Source organism: Oncorhynchus keta, chromosome 22 (genome assembly GCF_023373465.1).
Source record: "Oncorhynchus keta strain PuntledgeMale-10-30-2019 chromosome 22, Oket_V2, whole genome shotgun sequence".
Lineage (NCBI taxonomy): Eukaryota > Metazoa > Chordata > Actinopteri > Salmoniformes > Salmonidae > Oncorhynchus > Oncorhynchus keta.
In genome coordinates this window covers 28,350,476-28,370,759 of record NC_068442.1, presented here as the reverse complement: position 1 = coordinate 28,370,759, position 20,284 = coordinate 28,350,476, and the positions used below count along the sequence as shown (strand labels likewise).

The 20,284-nt window shown below is 42.6% G+C and overlaps 2 protein-coding genes across 7 annotated transcripts in view; both read right to left on the bottom strand.

The window, feature by feature from the left end:
* Nucleotides 1-2,422: 2,422 nt before the first annotated feature.
* LOC118401278 (phagosome assembly factor 1-like) lies at nt 2,423-11,962 on the bottom strand. Of its 2 annotated transcripts, none has more exons than XM_035798660.2 (16): nt 10,938-11,962; nt 10,703-10,785; nt 10,504-10,587; nt 10,368-10,411; nt 9,022-9,101; nt 8,816-8,910; nt 8,185-8,282; nt 7,813-7,925; nt 7,003-7,136; nt 6,799-6,882; nt 6,597-6,679; nt 6,353-6,396; nt 6,180-6,229; nt 5,938-5,996; nt 5,756-5,828; nt 2,423-5,648 (listed from the first exon to the last, which is right to left on the bottom strand). In XM_035798660.2, the coding sequence occupies exons 1-16, from the start codon at nt 10,999-11,001 to the stop codon at nt 5,559-5,561; spliced, it is 1,278 nt and encodes a 425-aa protein (XP_035654553.1). In that variant the 5' UTR covers nt 11,002-11,962; the 3' UTR covers nt 2,423-5,558. The 2 variants fall into 2 exon arrangements, with proteins under 2 accessions (XP_035654553.1, XP_035654554.1); XM_035798661.2 differs by having other exon boundaries at nt 8,185-8,249.
* Nucleotides 11,963-12,639: 677 nt separating this feature from the next.
* Nucleotides 12,640-20,284, bottom strand: part of LOC118401277 (core-binding factor subunit beta) — a 33,397-nt gene continuing 25,752 nt past the window's right edge. For 2 of the 5 annotated variants that reach the window (XM_035798656.2, XM_035798657.1), the window contains exons 5-7: nt 19,280-19,396; nt 18,934-19,029; nt 12,640-15,784 (exon numbers count right to left, since the gene is read on the bottom strand). In XM_035798656.2, coding sequence (XP_035654549.1) covers nt 15,713-15,784; nt 18,934-19,029; nt 19,280-19,396 — 285 coding nt within the window. In that variant the 3' untranslated portion in view covers nt 12,640-15,712. Of the gene's footprint in view, nt 15,785-18,425; nt 18,474-18,933; nt 19,030-19,279; nt 19,397-20,284 lie in introns of all 5 variants that reach the window. The other 3 variants (XM_035798659.2, XM_035798658.2, XM_052474986.1) reach the window with 3 other exon arrangements.

Genomic DNA, 20,284 nt, shown 5'->3' with positions numbered 1-20,284 from the left:
TTTACAATAGTGCATCTAGATCTTAAAAGGGGGGGGGGGTGAGAAGGATTACTTATCCTATCCTAGGTATTCCTTAAAGAGGTGGGGTTTCAGGTGTCTCCGGAAGGTGGTGATTGACTCCGCTGTCCTGGCGTCGTGAGGGAGTTTGTTCCACCATTGGGGGCCAGAGCAGCGAACAGTTTTGACTGGGCTGAGCGGGAACTGTACTTCCTCAGTGGTAGGGAGGCGAGCAGGCCAGAGGTGGATGAACGCAGTGCCCTTGTTTGGGTGTAGGGCCTGATCAGAGCCTGGAGGTACTGAGGTGCCGTTCCCCTCACAGCTCCGTAGGCAAGCACCATGGTCTTGTAGCGGATGCGAGCTTCAACTGGAAGCCAGTGGAGAGAGCGGAGGAGCGGGGTGACGTGAGAGAACTTGGGAAGGTTGAACACCAGACGGGCTGCGGCGTTCTGGATGAGTTGTAGGGGTTTAATGGCACAGGCAGGGAGCCCAGCCAACAGCGAGTTGCAGTAATCCAGACGGGAGATGACAAGTGCCTGGATTAGGACCTGCGCCGCTTCCTGTGTGAGGCAGGGTCGTACTCTGCGGATGTTGTAGAGCATGAACCTACAGGAACGGGCCACCGCCTTGATGTTAGTTGAGAACGACAGGGTGTTGTCCAGGATCACGCCAAGGTACTTAGCGCTCTGGGAGGAGGACACAATGGAGTTGTCAACCGTGATGGCGAGATCATGGAACGGGCAGTCCTTCCCCGGGAGGAAGAGCAGCTCCGTCTTGCCGAGGTTCAGCTTGAGGTGGTGATCCGTCATCCACACTGATATGTCTGCCAGACATGCAGAGATGCGATTCGCGACCTGGTCATCAGAAGGGGGAAAGGAGAAGATTAATTGTGTGTCGTCTGCATAGCAATGATAGGAGAGACCATGTGAGGTTATGACAGAGCCAAGTGACTTGGTGTATAGCGAGAATAGGAGAGGGCCTAGAACAGAGCCCTGGGGGACACCAGTGGTGAGAGCGCGTGGTGAGGAGACAGATTCTCGCCACGCCACCTGGTAGGAGCGACCTGTCAGGTAGGACGCAATCCAAGCGTGGGCCGCGCCGGAGATGCCCAACTCGGAGAGGGTGGAGAGGAGGATCTGATGGTTCACAGTATCGAAGGCAGCCGATAGGTCTAGAAGGATGAGAGCAGAGGAGAGAGAGTTAGCTTTAGCGGTGCGGAGCGCCTCCGTGATACAGAGAAGAGCAGTCTCAGTTGAATGACTAGTCTTGAAACCTGACTGATTTGGATCAAGAAGGTCATTCTGAGAGAGATAGCGGGAGAGCTGGCCAAGGACGGCACGCTCAAGAGTTTTGGAGAGAAAAGAAAGAAGGGATACTGGTCTGTAGTTGTTGACATCGGAGGGATCGAGTGTAGGTTTTTTCAGAAGGGGTGCAACTCTCGCTCTCTTGAAGACGGAAGGGACGTAGCCAGCGGTCAGGGATGAGTTGATGAGCGAGGTGAGGTAAGGGAGAAGGTCTCCGAAAATGGTCTGGAGAAGAGAGGAGGGGATAGGGTCAAGCGGGCAGGTTGTTGGGCGGCCGGCCGTCACAAGACGCGAGATTTCATCTGGAGAGAGAGGGGAGAAAGAGGTCAGAGCACAGGGTAGGGCAGTGTGAGCAAAACCAGCGGTGTCGTTTGGCTTAGCAAACGAGGATCGGATGTCGTCGACCTTCTTTTCAAAATGGTTGACAAAGTCATCTGCAGAGAGGGAGGAGGGGGGGGGGATTCAGGAGGGAGGAGATTCAGGAGGGAGGAGAAGGTGGCAAAGAGCTTCCTAGGGTTAGAGGCAGAAGCTTGGAATTTAGAGTGGTAGAAAGTGGCTTTAGCAGCAGAGACAGAAGAGGAAAATGTAGAGAGGAGGGAGCGAAAGGATGCCAGGTCCGCAGGGAGGCGAGTTTTCCTCCATTTCCGCTCGGCTGCCCGGAGCCCTGTCTTTACACGACATGCTGTTGATATGAAAATAGAAAGCAATCTGTTAACACTGAAATTGTCCCTGGTGGAAAAACTGCATGTACTGCTTTTTCTTGCTCTTAGTAAATAAATAAAACAATACTTTTTGTGTCATATTTATTACATCCATTTGTTCATATCATTTTTGTACACACAGTAACAGGATTATTTTTAATTAACAGAATTCATAATGAGCAGTGTTATAAAATTATAAATGTTGAGTTTCAGTAGATTTAATGAGCTCATCTAAATTTATCATAGCAATCTTGCATCGTTTCAGTCGGAAGCATTGTGCAAGCTTTAAGCAGACCGTTCTGATTCACCGCAGTAATGGTTATTGCTTTCTATGACATGCTTGATAATGTTGATCTATACATGTTCTTTATTGTACAGAAGTAAAGGTATCCAAAATATAAAACACCACATTCCAATGAATTTGATTCACAAGTTTAATTAAGGATAATTCCCATTTCCAGAAATGGGTTAACTGTACTGAATCCACCAAAAATAATTACTTTGGGGGAGGAGGATAACACACAATATAAAGGGAGACAATACATAGAATTAATATGAGTATTACACTAAACTGAAGTTGTCCATTTCTAATCTTAAGGACAACCATTCATTCATTCCAATGGAAAAATAGGATTACCTCAGAGGAAATAAAATAGCTAAAACCAACTGATGAAAATTAAGCATTCACTTGCTCCTGGCATTAAAAAAATATCTGATATGTCCACCTGAGATTGGGCAAGCACAGCCCAGCACACTAGCTACTCACTCTCAGCAGTAACATTCCGGAAACATCACTGCAACATTGGTGGTGTTGCATTTGTTTTCTCGCTCAAAGCTGAGTGTGCATTGTATTTGAATTCCAACACAACCAGTCTGTGTATCCATCTCAGGTCATGAAGGGCTGGCCAGTGAGTGCTCAAACTGATGTTCTAACCATTGTCTTGCTGTGAGATGTTCAGAGTGATGTTTCTGTGTCCTGCAACAATAACATAAGACCAGACAAAACAATGTATTGTGTACTGTGCAAATCTTACAATCAGAATACCAGGGGGATATGTGATGAGGATGACAGCGATGCCCTTCATGACTGAGCTCAGGACCTCTACATCAAGGGCTCTATTCAATCCATATCGAGAAAGTTGAGTTACAGAGTAATTGAAAATGAATTACCTTTACATTTATCGTGCTAGCTGTAATACTTCAGCGATACAGATTGAATAGTGACCCAAGTCTTTAATCTACTCTTTACTGTTATGTTTTCTGGAGCAAGAGGACAATGATGACTATGGGTGACAGTCAGCCAACCATGTTAACTTTTCATGCTCAAGTCATACACAATGCAGTTCTATAGCCTAGTTTAATTTACAGAGAGAAGTCAAGACAGGCTTGGTGGGAGATGAGGCACAACTTTAACAAGCCATTCTACCCTTTTCTTTTATTCAACTTGCACAAAGCAAGGGATAAAATTTAAACCCCCCATCGCAACTCATGAAACAAGTCAATGTAACAGAATGAACAATGCCCATGTAATAAGCCTGCATCACACGCTGTAAAGCTGAGGCCTGGAGGCCTGGTCTGACAGGGGCTGACATGATGGCAGATAGATACACAAGATGGGAGGAGGACACACACGTATAAGCCTCAGTCACACCTCTGATCTAGCACCAGAACACGATCAACCCACTGTAACACTGATCACACACACATCCAGGGGTTCTAAACATCATAGACTGTACAGGGCTCCCTTCCCTATCCAACAGTAACCCCTCCTTGTCTCGGCTTTAGCCCATCTTCAGCATCTGTCTCTAGTACTAAGTGGTTAAAGCTGAACTAGAGAGATGAATGAACCCTCCAGGCCCAGGGCTTAGGAGCGCCACTGTTCTCTCCACTAGGGAGAGAGACATCAAACAGAATTCCTAAGTAATACAAGTGTCACGTCTGGTGTGTGCTCTGACCTTAAAACAATTCAGACCCACATTGTACCATTAGCTTAAAATGACAAAAAAAAGAGCACACTATTTACAAATCTGTACAAAACACCAGAAGAGACTGCTGCTGAACATAGTCCCAAATCTACCTGCTACACATAGGGAGGAGTCTCAGGAGACTAAAAACTGAATGATAAAATATCTGCATTAAAAAGCACAAATAATAAAGATGATATACTCAAGAAGTATTTAGGAGAGATTAAGATTATGGGTCAGGGGCCTACAATTTAAAAAAAAATATTGTTTAGGAGGGAATGTCTGCTCTTAGAAAAAGGTCAAATTTTGACACTAAAATGTCTGGATAACTTAAAACATGCTGAACCATCTTTGGCAAAACTTTTGGCAATTTAACACTTTAAAAAAAATTAAGAATGATAGCAATGATGAAGTACATCTGAGGGATTCATTTGGGTATCTCCTGTGAAGAGAGAGAGATGGAGGGGGAAAGAGAGAAATCATGAGATAGCATGGGGAGGAAGGCTGTAAAGACAGGGGTAGCAGTGGACAGTGGAGGGGATAGTGTACATGTGGAAGGAAAGGAAGTCAGTCATGGGATAGAGGAGCTGGAGCCTTTCCTCTGCCATCACTAATAGAAATAAAATGCACAATACTCCTCACTGGATAGGAAACAACAAGAAAGTAAATAGGGTGTATCTTAGTGCAAATGTTCAAATGTTTCCATCGGGCCTGGCAAATAAACACAAAACAAACTAACTAACTACAAATGCAGTTAGTGATTTACGGCCTTGCAATAGGAGGTGGCTTATGCTGAGGACTTGTTCATGACACGAGTGTATGAATGTGTGTGTGTGGTGTATGTGGACCAGTATATGTGTGTCTGTGTTTGATCATGTGCCAAGACAGTTCCCCCTCAAAGCATGCAGAGCACTAGGACCCTCCATGGGGAGGCCAGTTTGTGCTAGTCATCTTTTACCACTCTCCTTTTAAAAACAACAACTTCTCTATTCATGCAATTGTCTGTGTGCATGCATGTTTGTTTCTGTAACTGTCTGTGTATGTAATGGTGTACTTGTTATGCTAGTGCTGCAGATATGAGATGAGCCTGCATCCATATGCATGTGTATTAACAGGTAACATGAACATACAGTGGAGAAAGGATTGAAATGATTTTGGTATCAGTTTCTGATATATGTGTGTATGTAAAGCAGGTATTAAGTCATTTTAAAAACTGTAACATGCACGCAGGTGCTCATTTGTGTATGCAGGTGAGCATGTGTTTGTGCATGCCAGCATACAAATGTGCATTGATGAAACACATCTAATGAGTGTTTTGACGATGAAGACCATTGGGACAGGGTAAGTCAGAGGTGGGAGGGGGGTGGGATGAAGACTGACGTAAGGCTCCTAGCAGGCCTCTGGATGAGGTGCCTGTCAGAGTGGGGCAGATGGGTCCAGAGGAGCTCCTCTCTGGTGTGAACATGGCAGTGGGTGAGAGATTGGGTGAGACAGAGTACACTGCTCTGATCAGCCTAGGGGTGCTGTGGTGTGGCCTGGAGGAGGGGAGAGACAGCCCTCAGGCCAAGCCTGGGTTGGCAGTAGGATGCTGTTCAGTGGGCGCTGGCCTCGGCTCGGACCCGGCTGCTGGGTCTGGGGGCACCGTACAGAGTCACTGAAGCTATGTGGTTGTTCTGCATCACCTGGGACGACAAGTTTGCACAGTTAGGACAGTTTACATACAGGCCTTTGTACTACTCAACCTAATGCCATCATCCCTCACGACTCAGGAAACACACCAAGTTCTTACCTCAAAGATCATTCGCTGTAGTCCAAAACAGAAAGTAGAGCCGAAGGGATTGGTATTATTTGCAGAGGATGACCTGTGAGACAGAAAAAATGAACACCTTTTTGGTAACTGCAGAGCCAGCAGTCAGTGAAAACACTTAATCAGAAAGTAGCCATGTATATTCTAACCCAGACATCTCTTACCTGTGGAGCACGACAGGCTTCTCCATGGGGTGTCCAAGAAGCTCCTGAATCTGATCCCACTATGGGAGACACAACCATAGTCAGTCAGGAGAACACAAACCTTCTCTGAAGTCACAGATACCTATAAAGTTTAAACATAGTTGCTTGTGTGGTGTTTTTCACAACTCTTTATCAAAAATATACAGTATGTTGTAGGAAAACATTCAGTTAGGCAAAGACTGAGCAGGTCAGGCATATCTGACCTTGCTGTAGGTAGTGAGAATGCAGTCCTCCCACTGAGCATCAGCAGCTTCTGAAAGACACAGTCAAGATTACATGAAGAGACTTGACATAGGTCAGAGAGGAGACAGGCAGAGTACAAAAGGAGCACCAAAAAACTCAGGAAATACAATACAAAAGCTGATTAGAAACTCACCTTTCTTAATGACAAGTGGAATCTTGAAATCACATCGATGATATCTAGTATTGAGAGATTTTACATGTTACTGAGTGGGGAGCCGTTCAGTCCTGCGACTACATTACTTCAACCACTAAAGAGTTAATAGCCTCTTATGGCTCTACTGCAAATCATTAATTCAAATGAATCATATGTCTGAACATTGCATATTTGAGCCAAGGGCCAATAAAGTGCCAGTCTTAACTGAGGCAGAGAGACTTACATGTTGAAATTGTAATGACCAGGGAAGTTGGTATGAAGGACAAACTTCTTCACCAGGTGTGTGGTGGAATCAAAGAGTATGTCCTGGAACGACAGGAAGAGGGAACAATCAGAGGTCAAAACTGCACATTGAGATTTAATGTCAACATAAAAAAGACAAGCCCTCTTTTTACCCCCCCCCCCCATATAACACCAAGACCTACCACCCCCAGGGTGAAGTAGTTGAAGAAGTAGTCATTGCATTTGGACGGGACCTGCTTGTGAGGCGACGGAGAGTGGATCTTCATCTGAAACAGGAAACCAAAACATGAAGAGAGCTTGTTTATAAACAGAGAGCAGCAAGTCAAGTCTGAGAAAAGGGGGTCAGGGTAAAAGAGGGAGACAGGGAAGAGCGTTAAGGGCCATACCTTGTCCTCTGACTTGTAGAAGACCTTGTGTGGCGAGCCCAGAGCACTCAGCACATCTTGACAGGAGTCTCCAAAGTAGATGTTCCTCTCCACAGCACGCACCTTGGCATCAGCCATCACCCCCGGCCCGCAGCCTGACAACAGGACACAAGTACACTCATTATCCAAGCTGAATATGACCTGATGTTGCAAAACTGTTGGGAGCACATCATTTCATTACGAATGCATATAATACATCAAACCAGAGACAACAAAAACAGCTGGTTAAAAGACACACGTCTAAACACTGGATGAGGGATTCCAAGAGACTTTCAGATGACTTAACATATTTTGACAGCCCTCTTCCCATCTACTAAAGGGTGTAGAGTACAAGTATATAGTGTACATGGCTCCTCCTGTAGGTTATTTTTTTAGTTCAGCCTCTCCAGGGGAGGGGCCTGTCAGAGGTGATATCTGGTGATGAGATCAGCAGGGCTTTACATATGGACTGGAGAGGGCATGGAACTGAGGGACTTGCAGGAAAGCACTATTCTGTAGCTCCAGCAGGAGGCCCTATAACAGTCCTAACAACAGAGCTGGAGGAAGGAATTAATTAAAGGAAGGGAGAAAAGACTAGCCTGATCCAATTAGAATTGTGGATGGATTGAGCTACGGAAAAAGAACACCTATGTCCTCCAGTCCCGTCAGTGGCATGTGTTCAGAGAGCCTCAAAATGAATATCAACCCGAACAGAATTAGCTTCAATTACACAGTTCTGATGGTGTTGTACTCATAGACATGAGTGGGTTGAGATGTCCCTTTGCTATGTACCTGCAGTGAGGATGCGAAGTCTCAGACCAAGTGGTCCCGCACCATTCTTCAGCACGTCCACACACTCTGCATACACGTTGCCAAGGAAACAGGCAAGGGGCATCACTGGAGCCCTGAGGAGCGACAGAGTGAGTCACAGTCATGTTTTTTTCTGCAATCCAAGATCACACATCTCACAATACTTTTAAACCTAACCATATTCAAAGGAGAATATGGTGTTAGTTGAAGCATTTCCATTGGAGTAAACAAGCTCACCAAACACACAGTATCTTCCCCTTCACCTTATACTCCACCTGCTTCCTCAATCTCCCCATAAACTTGCCATGCTCATACATTATTCCAGGTGTGCTTGTGAATACATTATGTTCTTACTTGGTGTCCTGTAGGTTGTTCCCAGTATAGATGTACATCCGTTTCACTGTGGCCCCGTGCGGAATCTGCAGGGAGGCCAAGCCATGGGCAAAGTTAGGCTGTCAAAGCAAAACAACTTGGAGTAGATTGGCGTGTGCATTTCAACAGCTCACATTCAACATAGAGACACAAGCACTCACATCAACAGCTTTATACTGTAGCAATGCACTTTCACAAAAAAATACATACTAAGCAATTTTTTGGCAGATTTATTTTGTATTTCCAGCATTATCAAATGCTTCAAAACCAAATACTCATGCATCATATTGGTGATGTAGCAATTAGTTTGTTAATTCCCATGGGGTCAAAATGAGACAGGGGTTTTCATTATATAACAAATAATCCAAGCCAAAAAGACTAGTACTTTATCTGGTTAACAAGGTCTATTACGGGTTGTCAGCCAGGTAAAGTCCATTTGAAAAAATAGATGAGGGAAACTCTTAAGGGTACAGCAAGAAGAGCAAGTTACGGAATACATTTGCAGTGTGGCAGATACTGTACGTCAAACAGGGTTTATAAGGAAATTATAAAGCCAGTCAGATAAAAACAGCATACTAGGGATAAATACAACAGGAACAGGTAATAGTCTCACCTCATACTTGGGAGCTTCATTCCATGAGTCAAGCTGGAAGGAGAAGGAGAGTCCCCGAAAGTTCAAGTGGAACAGTTGCTCTGCAGCATTGTATACTGTGGAGTGAGGAAAACATGGTGAAACACAAGCCTACCTTGCAGCATTCTACAGTACTATCAATAAGAAACCAAGTTGTATCTGCTGATTGGTGAATGTCTTTCCCTTACCTCCAGGGTGTGTGGCACCAAAGGACTGGTCAATCTGCTCTATAGTGGGTGCTATAGCCTGAGTGTTGAAATGTACTCCACTGCAAGACAATGACACCATTTAGACTTAGATACTATTGCAATATATTACCAAAAGTATGTGGACACCTGCTCATCGAACATCTCATTCCAAAATCATGGACATTAATATGGAGTTGGTCACCAGTTTGCTGCTATAGAAGCCTCCACTCTTCTGGGAAGGCTTTCCCCTAAATATTGGAACATTGCTGCGGGGACTTTCTTCCATTTAGCCACAAGAGCATTAGTGAGGTCGGCACTGATGTTGGGTGATTAGACCTGGCTCGAAGTTGGCGTTCCAATTCATCCCAAAGGTGTTCGATGGAGTTAAGGGCTCTGTGCAGGCCAGTCAAGTTCTTCCACACTGATCTCAACAAACCATTTCTCTATGGACCTCGCTTTGTGCACAGGGGCATTGTCATGCTGAAACAGGAAAGGGCCTTCCCCAAACTGTTGCCACAAAGTTGGAAGCACAGAATTGTCACTGTATGCTGTAGCATTCAGATTTCCCTTCACTGGAAGTAAGTGGCCTAGCCCGAACCAGGTAGGGCAGGTAGCGTTCTTCTGGCATCCGCCAAATACAGATTAATCTGTCGGACTGCCAGTTGGTGAAGCGTAATTCATCACGCCAAAGAACGCGGTTCCACTGCTCCAAAGTCCAATGGCGGCGAGTTTTACACCACTCCAGCCGACGCTTAGCATTGTGATCTGAGGCTTGCGTGCTTCAGGAGGTGGTTTGGAACTCGATAGTGAGTGTTGCAACCGAGGACCGACGATTTTTATGCACTAAGCGCTTCAGCACTCGGCGGTCCCACTCTGTGAGCTTGTGTGGCCTACCACTTCGCAGCTGAGCCGTTGTGGCTCCTATTTCCACTTCACAATAACAGCACTTACAGTTGACCGGGGCAGCTCTAGCATGGCAGAAATCTGACAGACTGACTTGTTGGAAAGGTGGCATCCTATGGCAGTGCCACATTAAAAGACACTGAGCTCTTCCATTCTACTGACAAAGTGTTTCATTGGAGATTGCATGGCTGTGTGCTAGATTTAATATACCTGTCAACAACGGGTGTGGCTGAAATAGCAGAGTCCACTCATTTGAAGTGCCACTAATTTGAAGGGGTGTCCACATACTTTTGTATTAGCACAAAGTCCCACATAAGATGAACAATGTGCAAAACAAACTATTCTCACTAAGTAAAATAAACAATTCCAGTTGGACAAATTCCCACCTCGCTCACATATACATTTGTTAATACTCACACAGCTAGGAACAGATGATCACTCACCAGTATTTCAATTTCACTTTGCTCAAGTCGTATACTTCAATCACCTAAACATTACAGCAACAAGAGACGTGATTAGTGTTCAACATACAGTATTTACTGAATGAAGTCTAAAGTCACGAGAGCACCCCTCCCTCACCTTCAGTCTCTGGTTACAGGCATCAAACAGCAGTTTCATTCCATCCTGAGTCAAGTTGAGTATGAGGTCATGACTGAGTGGCATCTAGAAACAGGAAGATAACATGTAATTACAGGGTACAGTCAATCAAGAATCTGTGACATTAATCTGACAGCCCACACCCTACATCATATCAAAGAGCAGTCATCTCATCTCTTACTTGTTCACTGTAGAGAACCTGGACATTCTTGATGATGCGGCAGTGTTTCTGTAAAATGGAAATGGCCTGGGCCAATGGCATCCCTGTGACAAAAAGATGGAGAAGATACGAGATAGATTTAGTCCGCATTTACAAATTACAAACAAATATGTCAAATAACGGACAGGGAAAACATTTAGGGTGTGTGGTCGGATGAAGAAATACCAAATAACCTATTATCTTCTGAGTCGCTTACCTAATGCGAATTCCCATTGCTCATGTCCTAAAGATCTTTCAGGAACAACTTCCAGATCCAGCATTGGCAAGTAGGGAGAAGGATTTTCAAGGAGGTTCTGTGCCTGTGCCAGAACTGGACCGTTCTTTAATATTAGACTGCCTGATCCTTCTCTTCTTAAATCACTCCTTTTCAATTGCACAGTTTCTACACAACATGAAGCTATTAACACAATAAAATAATACTTAATTCATAGGCATACACAATACACCTTGAAATATATTGACAGTGGGACAAATTACACCTTCTCAGAGGCCAAGACACTCCAACACTTAGTTACGACACATTGCTGTTACCATACTTTTGGACCAGCGATCCTTGCTGACAACGTTGGCATTCAGGAATTGCGCAACAAACTTGCTAAATTGCACACAAAGCTAACTGATAATTACAGGTTGGTGGCTGACATATAACTCTACCAACAGGTCGCAGTTGAGATAACTGAGTGATGTGCAAATGACGGTCACACCACAACAACTAGCTAGCTAGCTAGTCTGAAATCTTTCCACACTCGTCAATATCTAAACAGCTCTATTGTCTCGCTTCTGATTAGACAACTCAGGAGCTTGACAACAATTATCGGCGACTTGTAACTATGCTAGCTAGCTCTCCTGTATAGTTATTGTTATCAAAATCCACGCACAATTATAAATAAATATAAAACGATGTTCAAAAAGAAGAAACCAAATACTGCAATTCTGTCTGACAAAACAAAAACAAAGAACGTCTCAAACCCGTTGACTGACGTTACGTTGCTGTTTTCTTTCTTCCCGAGGATTCAACAGCAATCTAGCTAGCTATGAATTGAAATTGTAACAGTGAGTCACTTAGCTAATTTTCATAACATCACTAATAATTAAATGTCAATCGAATTCCTTTTTTCGTTTGTTGTGTCTTTATCGTGAATTGAAGAGAAAGGAATATAAACACTTCACAAACAACGGCAACTTCCAACAAAACACCACCACTATCAGCTGATTATTCAACTTCCTGTGTATCGTGAAGAAACAGCCACTTCCTGGTCAGCTGACCAACATATTTCTTCAAAATATGTTTTTCTCGCTTATCATGTTTAAATTATAGGCTATAATATCTATGTGAACATGTCTATGTTTGCACATTTCTATAATTAGTGCAATTAACACGAATCAAACTCATCAAACTGTATGCTAATCAAAAAATAGTCTATGGCCAGGCTATATCCATTGTGCAATTTAAGTACTATTCATTAATATTCAGATACAGTATAAAACTAAACTATTCGACATAAATGCTTATTATGCTGACTTCAATGAGCATACAGGTGTAGCCTATTCATGGTGCACTGGTATCATGTTTGCTGGTAGTTCACGGTTGTAATGGCCTGTTATGAGTGTCTGACTCGGGTGATGAGTTCTGTTTACCATCTCACGTGTTTACAAACTTCAGAGTCTTGTGACTGAACAATGCCACACTTGAAAGATTATCTGAGATCAAGTTCGGAGCACACATTGACCTGGCTAGACCTGAGACCAGCAACTTGTGGAGCATAGTAATTATTCATAGGACAAAATAACCTCAAAGAGAGGCAGACAGCCTTTAAAGTATAGACAGTCATAAAGTCAGTGATAAATTAGTGTTTCTGGCAATGGTGATTCTTAAAAAATGCACAAGACCTAGTAAATCGTTTGTTACAAGTTTATTATGAAACACATCAAATTCAACACTTCAGATTTAAATTGCCCCTTAACAAAACAAGCTAAACAAGCTAAACCATAAAACAGAAAGAAAGAAAACTAAATTCTTCAGTAAAATCTTAAAAGGTAGGCCATTAAACACAGAAATACACAGTTCTTCATAGCATAACCTGAACACAACAAAGGTCAACCTGTATCAATAACTTAAAACAAATAAGAAAATAAACCTTTTTTTTTTAAGTGAGCAAACTAGGAAATAGTCTCTGGTGTGTAACTTGCCTTAATGCCAGCATTAAGTGAAGGGTGAAGCTCAGACAGGGCTACAGCTAACTGGGACTTAGGGGAGTAGGCCAACACATGAAGGGAAAGATGAATTATATTGGAAATCAAGGCTGGGATTTGTCATAACTGCAGTGTTTTTTGGACATTCCTGACCTCATGCAAACATATCGTACTATCTAACCAACATTTCAATCAAATAAAGGTTCACAAAATCGAGAAGTAATAAATACCCAATATTTCTATTTGTTTTTGGTTGTAGCTGGAGGTAGGCCAGTTAGTTTCTGAGTGTCCAATACATTTTGTAATTCTATTCAAGAGCACTGATACTTTAATCGGGTACCCTATACACTGGAGTAGATATCAAACAAACCATTTGAAATAGAGCTCTCAGAAAATGGTGAAATACTGTACACATTGCATAAACATCACTGTGGAAGGTAGCATATACCTGTTCGTTCCTGCTACCTACATTGGTATGCTAACTTGAGGTGACACACCGTGCTTCTACACCTGCATTGCTTGCTGTTTGGGGTTTTAGGCTGGGTTTCTGTACAGCACTTTGAGATATCAGATGAGCTAAGAAGGGCTTTATAAATACATTTGATTTGATTTACTAAAGCAACAGGCTAAGACCATACACATTGTTTTAATGAGCTAGAAATGCAAAAGAACTGCATCATTAGTGGGATGTAAAACATTATGCAAGTATGTGATATGAAAGTATTTAGGATAAAAACCTAAGAACATAATCCAAGGAAATACAATCACATGCCGTATGAAATTAGAACTTGATTCCCCAGCAAAGTGTGACAAACTCATGCCTCTCCCACTGTCCACCTAAACCCCATTATTTCTGATCTGCACATCCACATCTTACAACTTGATGTCTACCATTCATCCCTTTACAAAACATAGGCTACTTCCTCCACCTTTCATCTTTATTCAAATTAAAGCAAATGAACTTTGAATAAAATACTGAGCTGATACATTACAAATGACTGGTGGAAAACCACCAGTACATTACTGCTGCTAGACTTGACCTTAACTTTCTCCTTTCATTTCAAATATTGAGCCTCAGACTGTACAATCCATCACTGTTCAAACTGAATAACATACACACCTGTATTTCTGTGATTTATCTTACTTATTTGATCTCCTCACTGACTCTTTACATATTTCATCCCAATATTTCATGACTGGTTGAAACAGAGTTGGATTGCAAGCCTTCTATCTCTTATAAAGATTTTGCTCTCTCTTATCTCTAGTACAAACAACTTGGTAACACTTTATTTGGGTAGTCCTAAGTAGATGGTCCGTAGATGTTCAATAACTGTCAACAACATTTCAACTAACTATCCCCAACCCTAGCCCTAACCTTAACGCTAACCCTTATTTTAAATTCTTAACCTAAACCTAACTTTAACCATAACTTTAGTAAGCAGTTGCTCATCATCAGATAGCTTGTTGAACATATGACCATCTGTATATCATCTATACGGGACTATCCAAATAAAGTGTGACCGACAACTTTATTTGAATAAACCGTTACAACTATTCCGCTAGGGGAAGAGAAGGAAACACTGACAACAGCTAAATAATTGATCAAACTCAAGGATATTCAGATAACCTGAAACATATGAAACAAAACTGTTGGGTATGTTAGTGAGACAATGTTGCTGTGCCTTTGCATCATTTTCTGGGAGAAATGTACTGCTTAGACGTTATAAACCCTGATCTGGATGAAACGTGAAATAAAGAGAATAATACAAATAAAAAAACAATGCAGAGGAGAAAATCTATTTGCCTCAATTTATAGAGAGCGAGCTCAGCACTGACCTCATTGTGTGCTCTGTGCTGCTAGTCTCATGTTCAAAGACTGTTACAATAACATTAAAGAGGAGACAGGAAGACAGAAAGTGCCTCTTTGTAAAAGTAACTTTTCTAGAACACAACTTTCTATATTTTACTAACATCCCATACGAACGCAGAAAGACTGACAAATACAGTATGTATATAGAGAAAAGAAATACAAAAAGTAAACATCATGACCTTCAAACGAAACATGAATAAAATAATAACAAATACAATTTCATTAAAATAGTGCTATAATAGGATAAGAGATAGCTTTTAGGCAACCGTGTACAGTCCTTTATTAATAGAAAATAAATAGGTGATTGAATAGTAACTATTTGAACTTAATGGTAGAGGCCAACTTCCAAACTACCTGATGGAAGTTGATAATAAATAATCATCTAAACATGAAAAACTAAAACTAATGTATGTTCAGTGCTCCTCAGGTGCTCCTTGAAGACAACATTTCTGGGAAATAATAAGGGAGATGGAAACAGACATTTGGATTCATTAGAAATACAGTATATCAATTTAGAAAATAAGTTATTATTTAAGAACAAAATGTTCCATTTAATAATCACCCAGTCATTTCCTATTTATAAAGCATTGTAAATGAAAGTGCCTCTGAAATATTTTGCATAGGGGAACAAAAGAAAACATAGATAGGCGCTCCATGCATACAGAAGGCAAAGTGGGGACTAAACTGAATGTATCACATAGTGCAAAACCCCGCAGAAGACAACGAGGTTTGGGTCGATCCCCTTAACCCACACTTTAAAACTAAAAGGAATCCCACCCCACCCCACCCCCAAATCCCCAGCAATGTGGACTTTGGTCTCTCCAGTTAACAGCTTGATGTCAGGGTGTGAGACTGGCATAGTATGATGGACAGATCACCCTGACCCACTCCCTGTGTCTCGCTGGCCTCTAGCGCATCTTGTGATCATCAGCGTTGTTACCCATGTTGGTGCCAGGGCTGGGGTCCTGCTGTCGCCTGGGCTGTGTCGGAGGGGAGGGGGAGGGGGGGGGGGGAGAGAACATATTTAATACAGCCAAATATACCATAATGAGTGTGTGTGTGTGTGTGTGTAATGTGTTGAAAGTGGCCTCAGATGGGGCATCAATAAGTGCAGTACATTCAGCAGAGGGCACCAGAGAGTTTCCAGCTGAGGCTAAGGGGGGGAGTCATCAACATTACACGCTTTAAAAATAAAAAATGACTTGTCTGCCTGTCACAGATACATATGTTTATGCGTCTACTTCTAAATCTCTCCCAACATAGATATATGTAAGACAGACAGACAGGCAGACAGACAGAGGGAGAAAGCAGACGCTGCTACAAGTCTCTGAGCTGAAATGGCATGTAGTCGTCATCCAAATGACTCACCATAATAGCTTCTTTTAAACCTGGTCTGGTTTAGTCTACTACTCTAATCCTAAATGCGACACTAACGCTCATCCATTCTTCCTCTTCAGAATCATTAACGGAAATAGTGTCTTCAAAACAATTAATAATATATATTATACCGTAGTTATTTATTACTGCAATATTGTCAATTTAGGACATTTTATGAACTGGCCGATCACAGTGTTACTAGGTTGTTGGAGAGTGATTTTGAAAACAACCACACACACACGCACACACACGCATACACATGTGTGCTGCTCCCTTAGTTAAAAAATGAAGGAAAATAAATATTTGAAGTGTCCTTGAGTCAGAGGAAAGAACTTTTATGTAAAGGTTCCCCCTTTCAGCCAAAACGCACCAGTTACAGTTGGGCGATGAAAAGATCCTTTCTCATACCACACACAATGTAACGTGAACTGGACCAACCTCCAAAACGAAAACATCTATCAATCAGGAAGGGTCACACTTCTTTTTACAATGATCTGAAACATGGACTCAATACATAATAATATACTGTATAAAGTGTAACTACAGACAAAGGAATATTATTTTGATGATACACATTACAGTAAGCCTCAACCCTGAGTGGAGTGCTACCGTAATTACAGGGGGAGGGAGAGTATTAAATCCTCTAATTCCACCTGCAGAATGGGGCTCCAGGCTGATAAAAAATGTACTATTTATTCTTCATCCATCTCATCTTACTCAATCATCTAGATGGCCATCACTGTCCTGTCCTGTATCGCTCCTACACACATGCACAGACACCAAGAAAAACACAATATCTGAACAAAGAACATGAACAAAACATGCAAAGGCCACACAACATGGGAATTACCCATATATGCTTTACTTAGACACACATACCCAAAGCTGACACTGACAACCTTGCTAGAAAAGAGCTGTGATTCTGGAACTAAATGACAGGTTTCTAAACCCTTTAGAGGCCTCCTAGCTCCCACTTTATGGCATACTGTCATTGTGCTGCTGGCCTTTATTGAGTTATGGTGGACTGAGTACAGGATCACAAGTTCAGACCACAGAAATGTAATGGTTGAATGTCCTCTAGAGCCAGGCGCCCACATCACATAAAAACAGGGTCCTGTGCTGTCCAAATGCAAATATTATCTTTTATCTAAAATAAAAACAACAATATCAGCTTCCTCCCTCCTTGAGAGGACTCCAGAGCAGGGGGATTCAACAATTAGAGAATTTTCTAAATGCTACAGTCCAATCAGAAAATTCTGAATCAGAGCAGTTCAGGAGACGACTTTCTGCTATTTCAACATAACTTGGATGGAAAAAAACGTGAAGAAAATGATTATGGGGTTTCATTTTTCCACCACAGTCAGTATTTGAGAATGAAAGGCATGGAAAGGGTTTAGTTGGAAGATGTGTCATACATTGACTACATGCACACCTTCCACACAATCCTGTTTGAGACTATCTCCTCCAGGCTCCATGTCAGAGACGTCCATTTTCCTTTTTCTTTGACCAATAATACCTCCATAGCTTATTGATTTTCAGAAGAAAGGAGTCCATTCTTCCTGAGGGAGCTTGAGGGTATGTTACTGAGGGAGGAAATACTAGACGTGAACATGAAAGCACTCCTTCAGATCCTCTCCCCCTCCCTCCCTCTCTCCCTCTCTCTCCCTCTCTTCAGAATCATGTGCTGCCAAGCTGTGGCAGATATGTCCCAGCAGGCCTTGCAGCGGACTCCTCCGGCAGCAGGGTGAGGGTGGGTGGTGTGTGTGTGAGGAGGTCTGTTCTCCATTAGGCACTGGGGGGAGAGTGTGTGTGGGGGGTCTGTCTTCCAGCTTATACCCTGGTAGGATTTCCTGGCCTGCACACATCAAACTATCATAAAATCACAAAATGCATTTTTTAAAATCCAGAAACCATATTCATATGACTGACCATGAGATTTTGGGGAATGAGAGAGAAGGAACCCACATTATCACTAAGCATTCATTACACAGTGTGTTAACTCAACAAATACTGTTGACATGTAACTTTCTTTCTCTCTCTCTTCACTCATTCACATGCAGGCACTAAAACAAGCAGACTCAGATACTTTAAATTGTTCAAATACATGCACATGCTCTCGTGTTGATTCACAAACACACAGACACCTCACTACGCACACAAACACACTCACGCATCCAACACACACATACCACACACAGGGTTTAGTGCATGACAGAGTGATATTGAAAAGCAAAGAAGACAGACCCTAGTCCTTGAATGCCATCAGTCCCAGATTTTTGATGCCACAGGGTCCTAAAAAAACACAATTTGGTTTTCATCTTAGGGAGGATGCATTTAGGATCAATCTGAGAATAAATGAATACGTTTCTTTGTGTTCTTATTATGAATAGACTCTTCATGCACTAAACCTACTGTAGATACCATAACAAGTCATTTTGAATAAAATACACACACACACACCCGATAACTCAGACAAATACACAATAAGTTCAAGATTTGTGTTCGAGAGTTAAATATCTAAAACAAACCGGGTTATTCACACAACTGTCATGGTAATTTACAGCTACCTTAGGGGAAACTTACAAGGGTTCTCATGGTAACAATCTCTCAGCACACAGGGGACACAAACAATCACAACCTTCCAACATCACCATTTTTCGTTAGCACTAATCATGTGACCATGGGGACATTCAGAATCTGTCAAACCACCAGCCCACCCCACCCCATCCCCAGTCTGTCCAATCTCTCTCACCTCCAGGTCCTCTCTGTGTGAGCGGTCCCTGTCCTCAAAGTCCCGGGTCCTCCTACGTGCATCCTCAAAGGCTGCCTGCGCCAGGGCATCCTCATGCTGAACACATACAGAGGGGGAGAGACACAGTTTGTTTAGACCAGTGAGTGGTTGTTTTGGTTGTATATGTAGGGGCAGGGGCACAACATGTTAAGTTTAGTTCTAGTTAAGCAATTTAAAAGTAGTCCGTCTAGAGGTGTACACTATGTAAATGTGTGTATATATAGTAGATAATTGTTATATCTAGTTGTGTGTATTGTGTTGGTGGTGCTTGGGGACCAGGGGTGTGATAAATGATGTGCTACAGTACCTGTGCTCTCTCCTCATCGAACTCCAGACATCCCATCCCATCCAGGCGCAGCATGTCTATCCAGCCCTTCCAGATCACACACACTCCATTCAGGATCATAGGGGCCTTCAGGTACACCTGCAGACACAACCACGCTCATCTAAGAAAACATATACTACCAAATGAATGCACAGATCTGGGAACATTATTCAACACAGTCGTTGTGGCTCACTTTTAACCACTCAGATAAAAGTAGTAAGGTTTTCTCAAATAACAAAATAGAGGAAGGGGTCACTCAGTTCACTAGAGACACTTCTGTCTCTGTCTTCTCCCATTCCGTCTAAGACTTAGGGAAGGGGTAAGAGGGATGGGAGGGGTGCTGATTGGAATGAAAGAGAAAACCTCACTTGCGTCAGAGTGGAGCTCGTACAATAGGGGGTTTGAATTGTAAAACACATGCAACCCATTCTGAGCAAACAGAAAGAAAGGCCTATTGAAGATCCTCTCGAATCTAAACAAGAAAATGGTTCTCTAGTCCCACGTACAGGCATACATACACTAACATTCCACTTTTTCTCTCTTCCTGTCTCACCTCGGGCCCAGCCAAGGCCCAGGCTAGCTCACTGAGATGTTTTCTTCCTGCCATGTTGCTGTTTATTTACCAAGGCTGCTGTAGGATGGAGAGAGACAGAGAGACAGCAAACTAAGGAGATGAGAGATCAGTAAATCCTGACTTTATTTATACAAATTAGTGTGTGTATATACATTAATGCCCTATCGCTAAGTATGTTTATATCCATATGAGACATGAGAGAGAGAAAGAGAGAGAGAGACAGCAAGAGAGAGGGGGAGAGAGCATGTACAGGACTCCATGGCTGTGTGTGAGAGAGAGAGAGAGAGAGAGAGAGAGAGAGAGAGAGACGGGAGAGAGAGACAGAGAGAGAGACAGAGAGAGACAGAGAGAGACGGGAGAGATAGACAGAGATAGACAGAGATAGACAGAGAGAGAGAGAGAGAGAGAGAGGG